General features: G+C 40.1%; 1 protein-coding gene across 4 annotated transcripts in view; it reads right to left on the bottom strand.

Annotated features, from left to right (window-relative positions):
* Window positions 1-1138: 1138 nt before the first annotated feature.
* LOC101162067 (pleckstrin homology domain-containing family G member 4B) overlaps window positions 1139-20003 on the bottom strand; it is a 32595-nt gene continuing 13730 nt past the window's right edge. For 2 of the 4 annotated variants that reach the window (XM_011485190.3, XM_011485188.3), the window contains exons 2-24: window positions 19651-19848; window positions 17117-18350; window positions 13820-14011; window positions 13607-13730; window positions 13228-13321; window positions 12689-12775; window positions 11684-11800; window positions 11337-11435; window positions 10984-11126; window positions 10769-10907; window positions 10575-10697; window positions 10327-10491; window positions 8628-9502; window positions 8301-8550; window positions 7826-7915; window positions 7487-7711; window positions 7124-7294; window positions 6843-7020; window positions 4744-4860; window positions 4339-4620; window positions 3807-4036; window positions 2883-2944; window positions 1139-1433 (exon numbers count right to left, since the gene is read on the bottom strand). In XM_011485190.3, coding sequence (XP_011483492.1) covers window positions 2900-2944; window positions 3807-4036; window positions 4339-4620; window positions 4744-4860; window positions 6843-7020; window positions 7124-7294; window positions 7487-7711; window positions 7826-7915; window positions 8301-8550; window positions 8628-9502; window positions 10327-10491; window positions 10575-10697; window positions 10769-10907; window positions 10984-11126; window positions 11337-11435; window positions 11684-11800; window positions 12689-12775; window positions 13228-13321; window positions 13607-13730; window positions 13820-14011; window positions 17117-18134 — 4764 coding nt within the window. In that variant the 5' untranslated portion in view covers window positions 18135-18350; window positions 19651-19848 and the 3' untranslated portion in view covers window positions 1139-1433; window positions 2883-2899. Of the gene's footprint in view, window positions 1434-2882; window positions 2945-3806; window positions 4037-4338; window positions 4621-4743; window positions 4861-6842; window positions 7021-7123; window positions 7295-7486; window positions 7712-7825; window positions 7916-8300; window positions 8551-8627; window positions 9503-10326; window positions 10492-10574; window positions 10698-10768; window positions 10908-10983; window positions 11127-11336; window positions 11436-11683; window positions 11801-12688; window positions 12776-13227; window positions 13322-13606; window positions 13731-13819; window positions 14012-17116; window positions 18351-19650; window positions 19849-20003 lie in introns of those variants that run through there. The other 2 variants (XM_011485189.3, XM_011485191.3) reach the window with 2 other exon arrangements.

Here is a 20003-nt window from a genome sequence, read left to right on the forward strand (position 1 = left end):
TGAATGGATTTGCTTTTAATTTGTGTTTAGTTGTTTGTTTGTACGCATATTGAATTTACACTTGATTATTTTGCATGAAATAAAAGGAATCTGGGAAACTTCACCTGCTCTGTTCAGTCTCCAGATATTTTTCTCTGAGTCACACTGGTTGAATGTTTGGTTAAAGAAGTCTTGGATCAATTTTAGGTCAGTGAGTCGGATCGTTTAAAATCAACTATGAATCATTTCGTCAACCCCGAATAATGATATGAATCAAATTGTTGTTCAATTGAATCATTACACCCATAAAGCTGATTTATTGTAAGGTGTGAAGCAAGTTTTTTTTTTTTAATTTAACACTTTTTAGCTAAACCTGAGTAATGATTTGCAACAGGGTCTGAACCTCTTAAACTAATGTAAATGTACGTGCTGCTGTTTCTTACAGGTGGAGGTGCTAGAACTGCTGGTGTTGTGTTTCGAAGTTTTCCTATCTGCAGCCCTGTGTTTCTACTTCTCTAGACAGAAACGTGCCAAATCCCCATGAAACTGTCAAAAACACCTTCAAAGCATCCTTTAATTCTACTTCACCAAGAAACCTGAAGTAAAGGCGTCTTTTGCAAGAGTTTATGTGTAAATGTGTATGAAAGCTATGCCAAAAGAGAACATGAGCTGTAAAAGAAAATATAAAATGTAAAGTTAACAGGTTAAGCAATGGAAGCGCCTCAAGTTAAGCGTGGCTTTTTGTTTCGTCTGTGCTGCATGCAAATGTTGGCCCTAAAACCCTAGCTGTGCGCCCTGGGCTGTGGTTTGAGGTGCAATGTTCAACTCGGGACTGCAAACACAGGATCTGTGGTCAAGAAATGTCAGCTCCTCTCATGTGAAGGCAAAACCGCGCTGCTTTCTCACATACCTCCAATCGTCTTCATGTAACGGTGATCGTTTTTGTGTGAGCCTGCAGGGCTGCTTTTCTGTTGTGGGGGGTGGGGGAGGGGGGTCCTGTACATGTGGTTGTACTTTCTTCGTTAATCAGTGGAAATATCGCCTCTCATAATCGGCAGAAATCTGACTCGGAGAAAGCTCGTCTAAGCCAGAAGCAAGCTTCTTTGAAGATGCTCAGTAAAGAAATATTGTTTTTTTTGTTTGAAGAATAATTACAATATTGTGTTTAGAAGATTTTATTTACAGATTTGTCAGCACAGACCAAAGACACAAGAAACAACATGGATCTGATTCTTGTTTGGTCAGTTGTATAAAATACATCTACAATATAAACACATAACTATTTTGTTAAAACAAGTTTACAGATTTGCCCGACGTACCGTCACGACAGCATAAAACCACATGTCCGTTTGTTTGAAATGCCATTTGATGGTTGAGGTTCATTAATAAAAATCTTAGTGCTGCAAAAATCGACTCCTCTTGGTTTCCATCTCTTTTTCTTTTAGACTTCACAGCTAGCAAAAACACAGAAAAAAAGATATTAGAAAAAAATGAACACGTTTCAAAACTTGTGCACAAATACAAAACTCACACACAAGTAGACATGCAACTTTATTTTAATGATGCACTTAGAGCAAATGCCATTCCCCAACCATGAAATTGTAGATTTCTTCAAGAATATTTTTTTTACAATGTTATATATTTTTTGTCCTCCTTTAACAGTGATTGTCTCAATATTTTGTTTTTTATTACAAATAGTTTGGCTTCTCATAAGTAGTAGGAGCCAAAAAAAAAGGAAAATAAAAGAATGTCTATACCTAAACTATATAAAATATATGTTCACTTTAAGATTTAAAAAATTTCCATAGCATGTGTCACATTTCTGTGATCAACTATGAATCCCATGAAATGCACTAAAATACCACTAAACGGCTATTTAAGAGGCAGTCATATGAAGTAAAATAACATTTCCCAACAAAACCAAAGCTAAACTTTATATTTAATTCAAAAACTTTTTTTTTACCCCCAAAGCAATATTTGAAGTCGATTCTATTACAAATTTGTATAAAGAATTAATTTTTAACTTTGTTTTAGTAGAATTGAACTCTTAATTCATCCTCTGTGGTATTTTTTCTTCCTGTTTTGGTTATCAGAGGGCAGATCTGCAGTCAACTCACATGAGCATATATCAGTTAAACTGGCAGAAAACTGAAAGGCTGACCCAGAATGGTCATGACGTATTTTTCTTGTTTAAAATTAAAAACAAGAAGAAAATGTGAGCAAAATGCGTTTATTGTAAAGAGCTGACCTCAAAACTAAAAGGACAGAAATAGAAGGGCATACAGAGAAATGTATTTATTGACATGATTTAGGACTAAAACATAATATTTTTATATTAAAGTTAAAGAAAAAAGTATGTATTTTTTATAAATAAAAGTGTTTCTTTTTAAAGTCCTTTACAATTTTGGTTTTTACTCCTAAATTACCATTTCTTTCTAAAATAAGTTATTTGATTTTTTAAAGCATGAAATACCTTATATAGAATGCATACATGGTACTTTAATGGTAAGCAATATTTCATTAATGGCTATTTTTTGTTGTTTGGTATAAGACACCAAAAGCATGAATAGAAATAGTAATTTCATCCTAAAACATGGACCTCAAAAACACTGCAAGTCCCAAAAAACAAAACTGGAACACAGCATGCATGTTTGGTTGCAGGACTGCTTCTGTTTTGCCAAGCGGATGCACAGAGAAAATTCAAATCACAAAAGAACCAAGAAACAATCAAAAGAAAAAAAGATCAGCAGCCACAGCCCCTAAACTACTCAAGACAGATCGCCATGCAGCACAGGGCCCAAAACACATGGACACACAAATGAAGTGTTTCCTCTCACATTTCAACAAAGTTACATTAAAGAACAGCACCAACACCGCTGTTATGACCGTGGTTACTTACTGACCTAAAAACCCATGAGAGTCAGACCACTGTGGAGAGGCCGACTGCTAATTGAGTGCTTGTGCTCTGGCAAAAACAAAACAGCAAAGAGTCGGTGAAAATGTTTGAAGCTGTTTAGTCTGGAATGCGAATTGAACAAACATTTAATCAGAACAAAAAACCTATAATTATTTCATATTGTAATGCAAACTCAGATGTGATTAGCTTATGCTAACATGAGTAGTGTTTAGGTGGGCAGAAAATATCCCTGGATGTTACAGAACAAACTTTTGTAAAATGTTTTAAAAGTAAAAGTATCAGGAAATCTAAAACGTGGCTCCTGTTTTTGCTAGAAATTGACGACTAAAAAACAAAAATGAAATTATACAAATATTTGCTTAAAGAAAAGGAACTTGTGCTCCTTATAGCCTGAATTTATTTCCAGCCATAGGAAAAAAACTATTATTTTTGCCTTCAAGTAGATGCTAAAACAGTCATTTTGGAGTCAAAGTGGTTTGATGCATATGTGCAAAGGTAAGGGTCAACATTGGATCGTTGCACTGAAAAAACTTTCAATATCCTTTGGGATTTAAAAAAATCATTTAAAAAAACTGTTATCCATTTAAAATTACACCAAGGGGTTTATTTCAAGAGAAAATCCAAGTAGAATGAAGAAAATCTTTAATCCTATTTTTTTTTCATACCAGATATTACAATAAAAAAGGATTTCTTTAACAATTTATTCTTCATATCTAACAAAATTAATTAGTCGCACACTTTAAACAAAATGTTGATAAAAATACTAATTGTTGAAGCATCAACCTATAGTAATTACAAATCAATAAAAATAGCATAGTTATTATGAAGGACAATAAATAAAGCAAATAAAGTTGATTCTCCTCTAGCTACAGATCCCCCCCCCCCCCAAAAAAAAAAAAATAGTACTCACTGCTGTGATGAACTTGGTTCCCTGGGGTTGAAGCTCTTCATCTTTTGGGAATATTGGGGAGGTGGAGATGGAGGAGGATGAAGGTGTGGAGGAGGAGAGGAAAGGGGAGGGCTCGTTGCTATTGAAGGAGTCCATGGCGAGGCTGGGGCTCTCAGGGATGGTGAGGGTGCTCAGTCCCGTCACACTGTCACTGGAGTTGCACTGGGAGGACGTCTCTGAGCTTTCTGTAACTGGAAACCACAACAAGCACACTTTGAAAGTAAAATACTGAAAAACTGAATTGTTCTGTTGATGTGAGAAGAAAAACTGCAGAGGTTTGCATAGAAGTTTCATCATATGTATGATTTTGGTGGCATCTAGTGGTTTCAATCAAAACTGTTTATTTACAAAATGCAATTTTTTGCATTTTGAAATAATTTTTAGGTGATCCAAACAAAAATTAAATGAAAATATATGAATTCTGCATGGACTTTGTATCTTTTGGCACCGGATTCTTGAAGTTTGGGGCCCAAATTTGAAATAGTTCACTCACTCATGGAGGGCTGGCTGCATCCAGAGTCCTGCTCCAGCTCATCTTCCTCTATGCAGTCGTAGGGCCACTGAACAAAGGAAGTCATGCTGCCCATAGGGTACAGGTGCACATGTGGGTGAGAGGGCGAGGAGTACAGATGCAGGTTGAGGGAGCCCAACAGGGATGAAGAGGACTGGCTGCTGGAGGAAGAGGTGCTGCTGTTGGAGATGGTGGAGTGGGGCCGCTTAAATGAGGTGCAGTGTTCAAATGAGGACACGGCGATGGACGCTCTGGATCGTGATTCTGTTCAAAGAGTCAAACACAGGGAGGATTTTTAAGATTAGAATTTTCTGTTTTGCAACTTTCAGTTGAATACATTTAGAGAAACACAAAAAAGGAAAAGTCGGGGAGAAAGAAAAATCTCACCTGACCCCTTCATGATATAATCAATGGCTCTGTCACTAATGGCTGCATCGCTTGGCTTGATGTCCATGAAGGGTTTGCTTCCGATCCCCATGGAGACCATCTCCTGCATGCGCAACTCTGGAAACCAATAAATATAAACCTCAGAAACTTTTATTTACATTTAAAGACCCAATAAAAATTGTGTTTGTAATGTTTTTAACTTATGGCATTTTTCTCATGATGGAGGAATAACAAAAAGAAAATGAATCTTAAAATTTCAATCCTGAATATTTCTTTATTTGAATAATTGTGAATCAGGAGCAGACACACAAATGCAGGGGGAAAAAGCTGGTAAGTGTGACGTAGAAGTTACTACAGCAAGATAGAAGCTCCCTGCGCCGCTCCACTTGTAGACGACTAGATCCGTAGACTAGATTGTTTTCCTCAACCAAGCTGGCGTAATCATAATTAAAAGACCACCGGAAATGCTTTTAAAAAAGATCAAAACGTGATTGGAGTTGGACTTTTCTGAACCATTTCTTTTTTAAATCTATGATCCAACACTTCACTTTCTCACTTCCAGCTAAAGTTTCTGTTGAGTTCTGCTTTCTGCTTTTGTGGTTTCTGCTGAATGCCTTCCTTTGTTTCTTTTTTTAGGTTCAGCTCCTCTTAATATCTACGACTCGTGTTTTTTTGTATTTGGCAGGTTCTTTTCATTGATTATTTTCATGTCCGTACCTGTTCCTTGAGTTGAGTTTTTTGGGATTTCCTGACATGCAGCACATCTTTTCGTTTGTTCTGGCTTTAATGAAACAAAAAACAAAAATATTTTTTTTCTGTCTTTTTGTGGCTGCCTTTTTAAAAAAAACTTTTTTTTCATTTTGGCACACCATATAAAGGTAGAATATTTGGTAAGATTTATGTGCACAAGAGATGTCAGAGCATGCGTGTGCATATTTTCTCGCACTATTGCTAAAAAGGTGAGATAAAGTATGGAATAATTTGTTTATAAAAAACAAATTAATTTACTTTAGAATAATATTTTATTTAAATTAATGTCATCCCTTCATGTGTTTAAATCACTGGTCATGTGAAAAGTATTTTCCTTAACCAAAAAAAAAAAGAATATATGAAAATTTGACAAATAACTCAAAATGTGATCGAATAAAATCATTAACTTGTGAATTTAAATCAATTTTTTTCTGCTTCTGGACTTATTCCCCAGCCCTAGTACCTACATTATACATTGGAGTAAATAAGAAATGACCTATATAACCCTAATGGCTCCAGTAAATGTTGCTTTTAAAGTTTCAATCAGGAAGTCAAATAGTTTCATCCTGCTCGCTTAATTCCTGCTGAGATTTTTTATGCCTGGCTTCCCTGTGTCAACTGCACAACCCCAGCTGAGCTTAACGTGTTGTTTTTAACCTCTGCTTAACCTTCATGTTGTCGTGAGAGGTAGTAAAATATAAAAGAGTTTGGTTAGTGGATTCTGCAATGCTGTGTAAACTCTAAGCATGCACCGGCGCAGCACTTAATGGACCAAACTGGATTTGTGTGGATTCTTTGCCTTTACAGGGATGGTTCAACAGAGTTTACATTTATGGTTGAATGAAATGCATCGCTGAAACATCTGGCGTATCAAATATTTTGCGTCTGTAGTGACACAAAAAGATAAAACCTTCTCAAAACCGGTTAGGGAATTTCTCCAAACATCTCAGTGGAGAAGATATGACAACACTTTATTCTACTCAAGTGAGTAGAATAAACGAAAACAAAGAAAAATCTGAAATTTATGGAAAGAATGTGGAATATTTTGCTATTTTACTTTAATTTGCGAGCCACCAACCATCTACCAGTTGTGTAATCTCTACACACTAAATAAAAAAAAGAAAGGTTCAGAATGAAAATGAGCATGATTATGGAATCAGGTGTGTATTTGGTCGCAATTTTGGTGAGAAAGAGACTTAAAAGTACATAAAGTAGAAAGAAAGATTTTCTATATAAATATGACATAAAAGAAACAAAAACGAGAAATGTGATAGCCGCTCCTCTATTGCATTGTAGATTTGAGTGGAATCTGGTGGGAAATGTTGATACAATTTATCAAAGGAACACACCTCTGTTTCTAAGGGCCTGCCTCCAGAGGATTTTGCCAATAATAGCCGTCCAAACTGCCTTGACCTCTGCAGAGCTGGCTTGCAGTATGAACGTGTCCTGTGACTTCCTCCGGCGGAACCAGATCTCAAAACGCAGGCCGCTGTCACCCACGTTTTCTGTCATGCCTATCTCTGCCGTCTGCACAGACGAAAACATCCCAAAATGTGATTTTTTTTAAAAAAATTTTTTTGCAAGTGAGCAAAAATAAATTTAAAATACAACATAAACAGTGAATTCTTACTTTAAAAGACTGTTTGTAGATGTAAATGTCGTAGCCTCCCTCGATTTTCTTTGTTTTGCTGAAGAGGATGAGGTCTTCAAACAAGAAGACGTGACGCAGGTATTTCCTGCGTCCGCACCATACTATGAACTCATCCTGGCAGCGAAGCTGACCTTGCTCTTTTAGGTTCACCTAAAGAGGAAACATGGCAGTTCACATGCGTCACAGAGAACAATGCAACTCCTGATGGCAGGCTGACCTCACTGTAAACACAAGATGACTTTATTTTCAAAAATAGCTGCAATGACCTCTGTGCTGCCTTTAGTCAGGATCGCCCAACAGCACAGTGGCTTTAAAGCTTTGTTTTCGGGAGTTCCCACTTACATCACAGCCTCGAATGGCATCCATAGCCAGCAGGTCGTTGCCATGCCGCAGCTGGAACTTGACCATCTCCTCTGCTGTGCGGAGGTCACTAAGCTCCTGCTCCTGGGTCTGGCTACATTCTTTGATCAGATCTTTGAGCAAAAGTGCATATTTGCTCATCCTTTGAATGGGTTTCAGCAAATATGAAGCCAAATCCATCTTGTCGCCGAGTTCCAGTTGCTTATTCTGGAGGGGAAAAAAACAAAACAGAAAACTTTTTGTTTTTGTTTTTCCAAAGTATCTCGACCTTGGAGACAGTCATGGTGAGGAATGTAACCAGAGCGGAGTTTCTGGACGCACCTTAAAGAATTCGTTGCCATGGCTGCTGAGCAGGGCATCAGACTGTGGCTTGTTCTTGCTGTACAGGGCATACATTCCAAACTGATCCTCCTGCACACAACAAGTTACAACACTGACGACGAGAAATATGCTGACATTTTGCTTTGATTGCCTCAAAACAAAGATTGATTGAGCTCCTAATAGGCCATGCATACGAACACACAGGTTGAGCTCCACATTGAAGCTGGTAGACGCTTTAAAGGAAATGATAATATGACCTTAGTACAATGACACCTACTCTTGTTTTTATAATCTGGATCCATAGTTTTGGGCAGCCTGACTCTTATGAAACTTTTGAAATCATTGAGCCAATAAACACATAAATGAATGTAACTATGAATGTAAAATAAGCAAGAATTGAAAAGGTAACACATTTATCATGTTTTTTTAAGAAAAAAATGTAAAAAGTCCCCAACAGGTGACGGTCTAGACTCACATGTCTGAGAAAACAGCTGCTGATGGACAGCGGTGAGTGTGCGGATGCCTCTAGCTCCTTTGAGAAGTACTGGCTGTGAAAGTCCCACAGTTTCTCCACGTTCCCAAAAATGATGCTGCGCTTTCCGCGGAGATCCTGTGGCAAGTCAAGGCGCTCCATCTCAGGAAAGTAGTGCTCGATGATGTAGCTAAGAGAGCGGACGTACTCCCTCTCAGTGGAAATCATTTCATCCATGATGTGCTGCACTTTGCTGTTTGAGATAGAGAAGCCGGGGTGTTAGTGCAAAGACGTTTAAGGCTGCGCTTGGGCACTGCTTTGCAGCCTCACCTGCTCTGCTTCTTTCCTTCTCCATCACTGCTGCGCCTGTTATGGCTTCTGCAGGGCGTGGACATGCTGCGGCTGCGTCCCAACACAGGACTCGTCACGTCTGGTCTCTGCAGCTTCTTCTCTGCTGAAACATTATTGGTCACCTCCAAGCCCTTAATGTACACGCCCGTGTATCCGTGAATGTGGCTGACGTCTGAGGGAACATTGTCTCTCTGGGTCAGCTCATAGCTCATGGTCTTCTTCATGATCTTCTTCATGGGATGTTTGCGGAGCCGTGTGACCTTGGAGTTGACAGGCTCAGAGTGGCAGGAGATGGTCGAGTCGATGGTGCAGTCACTGTCCGTGTCATCCATGGTGGACGAGCTCTGCTTCAGTTTGTTTTCACAGTCGGGGGGATAAAGGAAGTGACACGAAGACGACATCAAGCTGGAGGAGCTCTTAGAAAAAGGCCCAGCAGAGTGACACTTGTTCTCCCCAATAGTCCATGATGGGATGGTCCTGGATAAATGCAAGCAGTCTTGAACCTTTTGATGATCTGGCATGAAAAGTTGGCTTTCTGCAGTCTTCAAAGACTCCTCTGTGTCCTCGGTGGTGGAGCTCTGATCTGACTTAACAGCTTGAGCCAAAGTCTCCTCTAGCTGTTGTTTGGTCTTCTGACATCTGTGCCACACGGAGCTCCACAGCTGCAGCTGCTGAGGACTCTCCAGTGAGAGCACCATGGTGTTGAGTGCACTGAAGTTGTCCTCAGAGAACTTAGATGCCTCCTTGCAGTAATCCCGCAAAATCTGCACCACAGATGAGGAAACTCTCCCATCAGAGGTATCCAGACTCAGCTGACGGAAAAAATCCTGGCAGTGATCCATCCATTGGTTCGCCTAAGATGTAAGGGAGTAAGTAAATATTTGTGAATGGAAGAGATTATGTGCATCAAGTTGACATTGAGCCATAATTCCAAGTAACTTGTTTTTAGACATTCAACATATTTTACCAGGTTTGAAGTTGTTTTAACTCATCTTTGCTCTACACCTTTCTAAGCTTAGCACAAATAAAAAAAATGTCTTTGTCCCATTAAGAGCTAAGATCTAAAAAATAAGTAAATTATGATTAAAATGAGTCAAAATCCTTTTGCTTTGTACTCTTGACATAAATAAACTTAATTAGGACTCTAAAAAACGGAAATTTTGGTTAATGTTTGGTTAAATACTATATTAAAGTTCAACATATGTTATGTTAAGTTAGACTTGCTGCATTAATCTTTTTTTGAAAGCAAAAACTAAATGTTCAAAGAACAACTGCTAGATTTAGATTTTACAAGGATTTTTTAAGAGGGGCCATCTTGTACTAAGATGGGATTCTCATTTTCGTCTAAAATGTGCCATTTTCACCTATTACACTAGCTTTTGGACAGTGTAATAAAAATGAACTGCAGTTAGGTACATTATAGCTCAAAAGATACAAAAATTGTGCTTAGAACTAGCAAAATTTTTTATATAACATTAAACTTTAAGTAATTCTGTTTAATAGGTAGCTTTTTTAACTTATTTTTCTCTTTTGAAACCCATCTAATTATCAAATTTCGTGTTAAGTAAAAATGACTAGCTGCATGGACAGATAATATTACTACTTTCTAGTGATTTTCTTACGGTTATGGATCTTTTTTTCCTTTTTTTTAGGCTACCTCTGTTTGCAGCGTGCTTACCGAGTCGTAGAACTCGTACAGGTTTGTTAGGATTTCCAGTATAGCTTTCCGTTGCTCCGCTCTGCTCAATATGGAACCCAGGTGTTGTTTGAAGTTGATCAGAACCGAGTCTGGAAGGGATTCCGGTGAATTCTTCACCAACTGCAAGCCATGCCTCTGCTGATGCTGTCCAAAAAACAAGACACTTTTGTTTTAAGGCCTGGCTCCTTCAACCTAAATAATAAATGTGTGCAGCAACTCATTTTTACCACGGACTCCTCCAGAAAGTGGTCCAGCTTCTCCCTCATCTCTTTAATTTTGCTCAAAGAAATATTTGTCCACTCCAGAGGACTAAGCAGCTTCTCTCCTGCTAAACTAAACCAGTGTTTAATCTGCAAACAGATGTTGGTTTTCTGAGTAAATTATTTGTTCAGAAGAGTTAAATCAGTACATTTAAGCTCACCTGCTGTGTTTGCTCCTCAAAGTTGCGCACCTCCAGCAGGCTCCCCAACTCTTTCTGCGACTTGTTGGACAGAATCACAAGCTTGTGAACTTCCTCATCCACTTGGTTATAGAGTGCGTTCAACACGTCGACAGTGTCCCTGAAAAACAGAAGACACTGCTTTAATTAAGGAAGCAAGCGGTGACGTTTTAATCCTCACAGTCTCCATCCTGTACCTGTAGCACTCATTCTCACAGGCCTCTTCCTTCCTGATGCGGGCAAGCACGGTTCCTCCTTCCAGGCGCAGCCTGTTCAGACGAGTGTCGTCCAGCACACAGTTCATGAGCTGCCTCTGCTGCTCCAACACCTCTGACACGTCCTGGCAAGATACAAATTGTGCCAAAATGAATTTAAAAAAAAAAACAACAAACAAGGCTGCAGATCCTTCTGGTTCCCCAAGTGGAATTGTTTCGAACTTTTTTGTCCACACTTTCCCTCCAATTTCAATCAAAATGCCCCAATCTGTTGTGACTATTCACAAGCCAAGATGAGACAACTGCACGTGGAGACAAAACTCTTCAGCTCTAACCTTCGAGGTCTTGAGGCTGCTCGTGGCATGCAGCAGGCTAATGGACTCCTGTAGGGAGGAGATGGCTGCACAGCAGCTGCTGGCAAACCGTTCAATTTTCTGCAATAAAAGAGAAAAGGGGAGGAAAGAGATGTGTGAGGGTTATCAGCACAGACCTCGTCAAAACAAAACCGTTGCCATATGAGATAATGAACATGTTTCAACTGGCTGAGAGACTCCTTGTCCTTCAACTCTGCACCACTTTGGCCAAACTGCAGTTTCACGAAAATTCCCTTTTTGTGTTCAACAAAACAACATTTAGGCTGATCTTTTTTTTCTTTTTCTAAAGATATTGATGATGTTACCACCTGTCTGAAGTTGATCCAGTGGTGGTGCTCGTAGTGGAAAGTGCCCTCCAGGTCTCGGGTGAGCTGGGTCGGGTCGATGTGCTTGTGCAGGGCCTTCAGCGAGGAAACTGTCTCAGTCTGGGCCGAGGGGAAAAAAATAATTTTTGTCACTACCAGACTAAGTATTAACTGTTGTTGTTCATCAAAGCAGCAGCAACTCAAAGTCCCACTCTGATCATCTTTTGATCTAATTTCAAAGCGTTCCCAGTGGTCTTTTAATTAAGATAATGCCATTTTTAGCCAAAATCGAAAATGTAATTTTGTAGAACATCCTGCAGAGCGGCAGGAGTTAGAAATTTGCCTCTGAGTTGGAACTTTTGTTGCAAAATCAACCCCATTTCCCATCATCCATCTGGTTACCCACTCTCCTGCCGCTTACAACCCAAACCTAATATTACCAGTGTAACAAAAAATGGCGTGGAATATTGGAGCAATCTAGCCGTTTGGTTTAGAGCCAGATACCAGGTCGGATGAAGAAAACAAAGATGTACATGGATTTCTTTGTTTGCAAGTGGATGCATCAGAATTGAGCTGAGCAAGGGGCTTGTGGCCCGCCGATTGTGGCTTTTATGTTACACCTACAAACATAAAAGCTTTTTCCAATGACTTTTTTTATCTGTTCCTGATTCACATCGATTTGAGTAAAGAAATACTCCGAAATGTAAACCTAATTTTCTTTGTATATGTCCTCAATCATGAACAAATGCTGGAACAAGTTAAAAACACCAGAAACACGAGTGGGTCTATAAACCACCTTCACACCAATCCCAGCTAGTCTAAAAGATCTGACAGCAAGGAGTTAGGAGATTATAAAATGCATAACGAAACTTGAATCCATTTACAATTATATTTACATTTATTTTTGTGTAAATACACAATCCAAATTCTTTAGAGCTCACACCTGTTTGGATATCTCACACCAATAAGTTTCAGAACATGCCATCTTTTTCACGTTCATGTGTTTACCTGTACACCGATGTCTCGATCAAGTTTGATTGATGCCTCCTTGTCCACCAGGAACACAACAGAATAAAGTGCATTTGGTACTAAAACCTGAGAAAAAAGCACAATTTAAAAAAACAGGCCTAAATTACTGACTGTCACACAAGAACATATTCAAGACATTTGCAAACCTCATGTCCTTACAGTACTTAGAGGCTTATATCTTGCGAGTTGGCTGAAGCAAACTAATTCCCAGCAAGAGGTCAAAAACAGACAAGTAAGGACAGGTTCTCCACAAAAGCCCCGAGGACAAGCTTTTTCAAAAAAATGCTCTCAAAGAGCAGCTGGTAAAATTTTCAGGTGTGACTTTTTAGGAGGAAAGGCAGCTCCGTATCACAGAGCAAAAAGCAGAGTAATAGAAAAGATTAAAAAAATGAATACAAAGAATCATCTGATAAGGAGAAGAGGCATTTCAGTCAAGAAAACAGCAGGATTTTCTGTGGGGATTAAAAAGGCTTAGGGTGTGTTAGAGGGTAATTACATATTTTCCACTGTGGGCTTACCTGAAATTCAGACAGGGATGACAACAGAGTGGGAACAGGCTGCTGCCGTCTGCTGTCTATTACAGCAGTTAGACCTTTATCACGCTTCTCTTTCCTGAAACCAGAGTCTCATAGTTAGTTCACTATCTTGCGGTAATCGGCTTATCTCACTTTTGAATCTGCAAATATAGAAACAGCCGATTTTTCTCAATAACACTAAAATAATATGAACATTTTACACAACTTTTTTTGTTAATGCAGATAATCTAAAGATGCAGCAAAACTCTAAAAGTGCTAAAAATGTCAATAGTTAAGTTGACTTCAGCAGTAAATTAACACATGCCATTTATTTGACTATTTTGACAAACTGTGATAAAGCTGAGGATGTTGGGAGACTCACTGCAGAGTTGAGTGGTAGTATCCTATTAAACAGGTTAGTTCCTTGACTGTGCACGCCTCTCCTGTCCAGACCTGAGACCTTGTGCACACCTGCAGCACAGCTCTGCCGCTGCGATCCCTGTTTCCTGGATGAGAGAAGGCAGGTGATCTTAAAGATACACTCAGGCTCAGCAAAACACGTAACTAAATATAAAAGCTTTATAAATAGAAGTACCAGGCAGGGTCACAGCTCCAGATGTAAGCAGCTCTTGGTTGATCTCTGACACCAGTTTGGGAAAAGCTGAGTTATAGTCACAGGAAGAGCTCTGCTCAGTGTTTAACCCATTGGCAGCTTTGGGATCGTCCAATTCCTCCATTGTGGTTTTGCTCTGGTTGTGTTCACTGGTGTCATCCCGCTGTCCTGCAGCTATAAATATAATCAGTCAGTTTGCCTTGAACGGTCAGTTATTGTTCTAACAAAACAATCAATTACAATCATTTTAATTTCAGCAGGCAGTCCTTTCTTACTTAATAAAGTTCAGCATAACAAACCGTTATTAGTGGTTAGACAGATTCTTCATTAGTGAGTTCACCCTGTTTCATCATGGAGCTCAGGTGTTTAGTCAGCCTGACTCACAGGTAACTCCAGTAATTAAGACTTTCTTATCCTCATCTCCTCCCATTCCTCCCACCATACCCGGAGGCTCCGTTTACAGGAACGATGCACCTCGCATTCCTAAGTGTTTCCACAGTTTACAGCCACAATGCCTTTTAGCAAGACGGCAAAAGAATGCATCGTCTTCACAGCCTGCTGGATGATTTATTGCAGCCAAGAAAGACCCCAACAGCAGGTGAAATGGACAACCCCTGTATGCCCTCAGAGCTCATCTGCATCTTTTTTGTAGTAAACTTAAATAGCCCTTTAACACATCATGTTTTTTTATTTACTAAAAACACAAATGATAAAGCCATTATTGTGACAGCTGCTATTCACAAATGCAGTATGAGACACAGCAAAAAGCCATACCAGAAAGGCATTGCAAACCAAAATTACTTTTTTTTTAAGATTCTCTAAGATTTTTTGTAGTTTTTATAGTCCTCTTTAGATTGTACTCTGTTTGTGATTAATAGAATTTTTACTATGCAAAAAAAAGCTGTAAATTTAACGATTAAGAGTAACTCAGATAACTCTGAAATGAGTACTATTAAATAAATACCAACATTCATAAAAACATGTGATCTTGTCAGCGATTAAAAGAAAAAAAAGTAGCCTCTGTAATCACCGTTATAACTCAAATTAGGTTACACTTGTACTCCTAATATCTCTCTATATAGATATATCTCTTAAATTATAATGAACTTTAGTAGATGGTAAAAAACACAGGTATTTATATTTAGGGAAATGTTATTTTATGTCTGTAAAAAAAATTTCTTCTTACTATTGATAAATACAATTTAAAATAAATGAAAAAAATGCAACTTTACACAGTCTAGTTCATGTAAAAATCTAAGAGATAATTGCCATTTCTCCATTAGCACTTTTATAAGTTAATAGAAACAATTTTAAGCAATAAGTTAAGAACAAATTCACCCTAATTTTACCCTTAAACCCCTAGCCGGCCTGCACCTTTGTTGTGTCTGTTGTGTGTTGTCTTTTTATCAGTCCGAGGCCTCTATAGTGTTGCTTTGTGACAGTAAGCCCCCCCCCCAAGCACACCCTCTATTGTCTTCAAACAGTTAATGCGTTTCCTGTGCGACTATGACCAGGCCGCTGTTTGCTGCATATTTCCTAAAATGCTTTGTTTGGGAGGAAGTGGCAAAGTATTGTCCGGTGTGGCATTTCTGACCCATCAAAGAGGACAAATCTGCACACTTTGCTGTAGATTTAACACATCCAACCACATCTGCCACACAGTTCGGATACTGCACATTGTTGCTGGCAGAAGTTGATTTATTCCATTTTTTAATTGACTAGGATTAACTAGTGCAGGTAGGGTTTTATGTTTCTGGACTTTCCACAGACAGCAACTCAGCTTGAACATTTTTCTTTTCCCTGTGGATCCGCAGTGGTTGATTGGCTCACAAAGTAAACTTTTGTGGGGATCTGTGCATCCCCCAGCCCAATCACAGAGTCAGCCTAATCACTGCAGGGCCACTTCATTGTGAGACGCTGGGGTCCCTGTGGCTGGTTTACACGACCCTTTGTGTTCTTTGAATCAGTTGTGGGAAACCTACTCTGTAGACGCTGAAATACGATCCTCTGTTAGGTAATCTCACCCATGTACCAGTGATGTGGTTTAACTATAGTATTTATACTACCACTACTTGGTCTTTGGTCTGAATTCAAAGGCCAAACTCACTCCTCGCCTCACATCTCAAGTCGCAGATGCGGCAGAGGGGTTTAAAAGCAGACAGAATTCCTGGCTGGCACTCAGCAATTGCTGCTTTGCTGAGCTACCCCGCAGAAACCGAAACGGAACAAAACCCAGCTGGCAGACAGACAGCAGAAAAGAAAACAGTTGTGGTTCATGCGCCGTTTCCATGGGCAGGGCCGTACCTGTGCGCCGAACGTGCCAAGTAACACAAACCGTTGGTTTCAAAAGGCAAACTGTCACTAATAGAAGCACGAATGCTTTAAAGACATCAATCTGAGTTCGTTTGAGGATGAACTGTCATAACCATTGCTGCTCCAGGGCATTTCTGCACAACCACGCCGGGAACAACCAACTACATTTCACTGTTAGGGCAATTGCACAACCTAAGGTTAAATTCTTTTGGCCTGATATGTGATGGGTCATGGTCTGTCACCACGACTGAATTTCAGTGGAAGAGATCACAAGCTAAAAAGCAAGCTTCAATTGCATACTTTCATTTTTGAAAGAGTAAGTAATGATTTTTAAGATAAAATCTAATCTAATAATTTTTACTTTAGTTCTATTAAAGTAAATTGTTTAATCTGATTATTGTTGTGGACAACTACAAGTATTTAGGACAGATGCTTTTAACTTCATTATCCTGACATTTTTGACATTTGAAAAACACTTTTGTCAGAATTACACTTTTATGACTCAATCATGTATTTTTTTTAGTGCAGCTTTATGGGAGTATTTTTTAAATTAATTACATCTTTATTACCATTTGCTAACACTGTGCCAATTTTTTTATCAATATGTTACATTTAGATGTCATTTTATCCTTTTTGCAAACATTTTAGATCAGTATCTCTCATATTCACTGTCTTATTCTCATGAATTGATTTTGTTTTGTCTGTGGCTCAAAGAGAAACAGAATGTCAGCATTTATCTTAGCACCTGCTGAAGTGTCCTAGGGGCAAAACATTAAAGCTTTGTTTAAACCATGATTCTACGGTGTGTCAAAATAAAATAAATTTTGCAGAGAAATACAGGTAAAACAGTTGAAACATGTCGCATCAGAGCACATATCTATTTTTAACTTAAACAGTTTTAATCAGTAACGTCTCCATCAAGATTATTACCATGGCTCATTGACAGGATAGTTATCATAGAAATACCTGAGTATTCTTTGCTGCTTCTCCTGTCGTTTCCTGGAAACACGGCTTCCACATCCAGCTTGCCGAATCGAAGGGCGTAGCCATTCATCAGCTTTTTGGGGGAGATGCTGGTTGAGCCTCCGGAGGAGGATCGTTCTCTATGACCTTTGCTCTGGCCCGCTTTGTTAGTCCTCTCCAGCGACTTGGAGCGCCTCTCCGCCCGCCTCTCAGCACTCCTCAGGCCCCTCTGCAGGTAAAAGAGAGGTGTGCTTGGCCTGGAATCATCTCCGCCGAGCCAGCTCCGGCTGCCAAACTTCCTGGAAAGGTGTTCTCTGGGAGAAGTGCGGGTGTCAGGGCTGCTTCCTAGTGTAACTGTTCTCTCTCTTAGGCCTGTGTTGGGCTCTGAACTTTCTTCCAGGATGGACTCAGAGCTGGAACCAAGGGTCATGGGGTTTTGCAAAGCTTCCATGTAGGATTTCCTGAAAAGTCGCCTGCTCTCGAAGGTCACAGAGTCCCTCGGCATGCGGCGTCGAGGGCCTGGGTTACTAAGGTCTGTGCTGAAAGAATGCATCTTGGATCCTTGCTCTTTTTCCTTGTCATCCTCATCCCCCAGTCCTTCAGCACAATCCTCAACAGAACTTGCGATTTTGTTAATGGTTGTGGCAGGATCATCTCTGCTGACGTCCTGGATCTCAGCGCTGGAGTCCTTGTGGTCTCTGTTTGGTGAACTGGGTTCAGAGAAGATGGAGTCAGCTCCCTGAGAGATCAGGGACTCTCTGGAGCTGCGATGGCTGTCCAGAGTCCCAGTGGATCCGCTGGTGCTGCAGGTGCTGAGATGGCCATGAAAGCCGTCTCTGCTGCAGCGGGCTTGCATGATGGCGTCTGCCGTGCTGCTGACAAACAGCGGATTCACCACGTTTGTCCAAGCTGTCCTGTACACAGCCGTACCAGTAGTGAGCAGACAGTTCTGTAGTGGGTGCAGGTTGCGGTCGCGTGTTACATTCTGCAGAAACTCAGCCGTGAAAACACTTCCGTACATGCCCTCCAAAATGGGGATCTCTGCAACGGCCTGCCCACTGGCCGACAGACATTTTATCACAAGCTTTGCAGCCTTGCGGCCTAGAGGAACTATCTGCAAATAGAAATCTCCTTGCTTTAGTCGGACTTTGTGCAGAGGGGCGAGCTGCAGGATGACTTTCTCGTGAAGGCAGAGTGGCCACCCCTCATCATAGAGCAGCAGGCCTCTGAACTTCAGCTGGGGAGGAAGAGAGAAGTCAGTCATTATCACCTCTCGGGAAATATGCATCATCTCATCATCAGCTTACCAAACACATCTGAGCCTGAACACTCAAAAAGGAGGGACTAATGTTCCTGTACAACACAAACTAGATTCGTCAATCAGGAGAGACTTTAAAAGAAAACTGTCAGTTCAGGCACAACACAAATCTTTGCCGTGACAGCAGAGAAAAAAAACAGAAGAAGAAAAAGAAAACAAGTGCAAAGAGACAGCGCTTAAGGGTTAGCTTTTTTTTCATCTCTTATGAAAACCAAGGCAAAGACAGAGGATGTAAGCTCTCTCAGAAGCCTCTCATATTGCCTGCAATACAAAGACTCTCATGCACAGCGAGCCATTCTCAGGGGCTAGGCTTAGATGAAGCTGTTGCTCTATGGCTGTCGTCAAAGCAGACATGAATACAGCGGAATAAAGTTTCACTGATTCCCTGTTCAACCCAAAAGCAATCAGAGCTGCTGAGAGGCGATATTGACTTTCACAATTTCACATCCAAAGAAAGATATGGTTCCAGTAAAAAAAAAAAAATGAATGGTACCTTTTAGGGCTGCAGGATATGAGGAAAAAGGTGCAAAACTAGCCATCAATATTGTGATGCTAATATGACTTGCGCCACATGAACAAACAGCAAATAAATGGGAAATGGCGTATACCTATATTGTGCTTTTCTACCTTCCTTGAAGGCCCAAAGCGCGTAGCAGTCACAGTCCCATTCACCCATGCACACACACATTCGCCGAACACTGGCGCCAACCTGTAACCACTCGGAGCAATGCGGGGTTCAGTGTTCTCCCCAAGGACACGTTGATATATGGGGGGGAGGGCAGGAACCAAACCTCTGCACCACAGCCACCCAACAAAAACAATTAATATACCATTTACATTTCACTGCAACAGTTTTGTCCACTTAAACTTAACTCCAAATGACCCACGCCTACAAGGGAGGCGGGCATTTAACATAAAAGAGCTCGATTCGATTGGTCAAAATTGTGAAAAGCTCCATCTGATTGGTCAAATGCTTTAAGGGCTCTATTTGATTTGTTAAAAACGTTTAGCTTCCATGAGATTGTTTTAAGCATGGGTTAAACATCTAAGGTAACATTTATAAGTTTACATTGTCTTTTCCAATGGGGGTATCGCACAGACTGATCCTGTGATGTAAATAAATTTGTGATTTATGGTGTAGGCCTAGAAAATTTGTACCAAATAAGAAGAAACTGCAGGGGTCCTCTTATTTTCCCATTTTTCAGTGACCAAGACTCACACAGGTCTCTCTGTGGATGATCTGCAAGATCCTCTTAGCAGGGAGCAAGAAGTCGATGAAGCAGCGGAGGCCGTCCCCACGGTACTGCCTCTCCACCACGCTGAAGAGCTGCCAGAGGACGGTGGACGCAGTGACACTGAAGGGGCGGTAAAGGGAGGACAAGGTGCCCTGGATACACTTGTCCAACGTCTCAGCGTCCTTTAAAAAACAAGAGGAAAGTGAATTTTGTGTGTGATGGCTGATAAAAACACAAAATACATCCCAAAGAAATCTGGACTCTTGGCACTCAGATCTTAAATATAAGCACAAGTAAAACCACAGAATAATAATAATGATTAAAAAATACTTACCGG

Source organism: Oryzias latipes, chromosome 16 (genome assembly GCF_002234675.1).
Source record: "Oryzias latipes chromosome 16, ASM223467v1".
NCBI lineage: Eukaryota > Metazoa > Chordata > Actinopteri > Beloniformes > Adrianichthyidae > Oryzias > Oryzias latipes.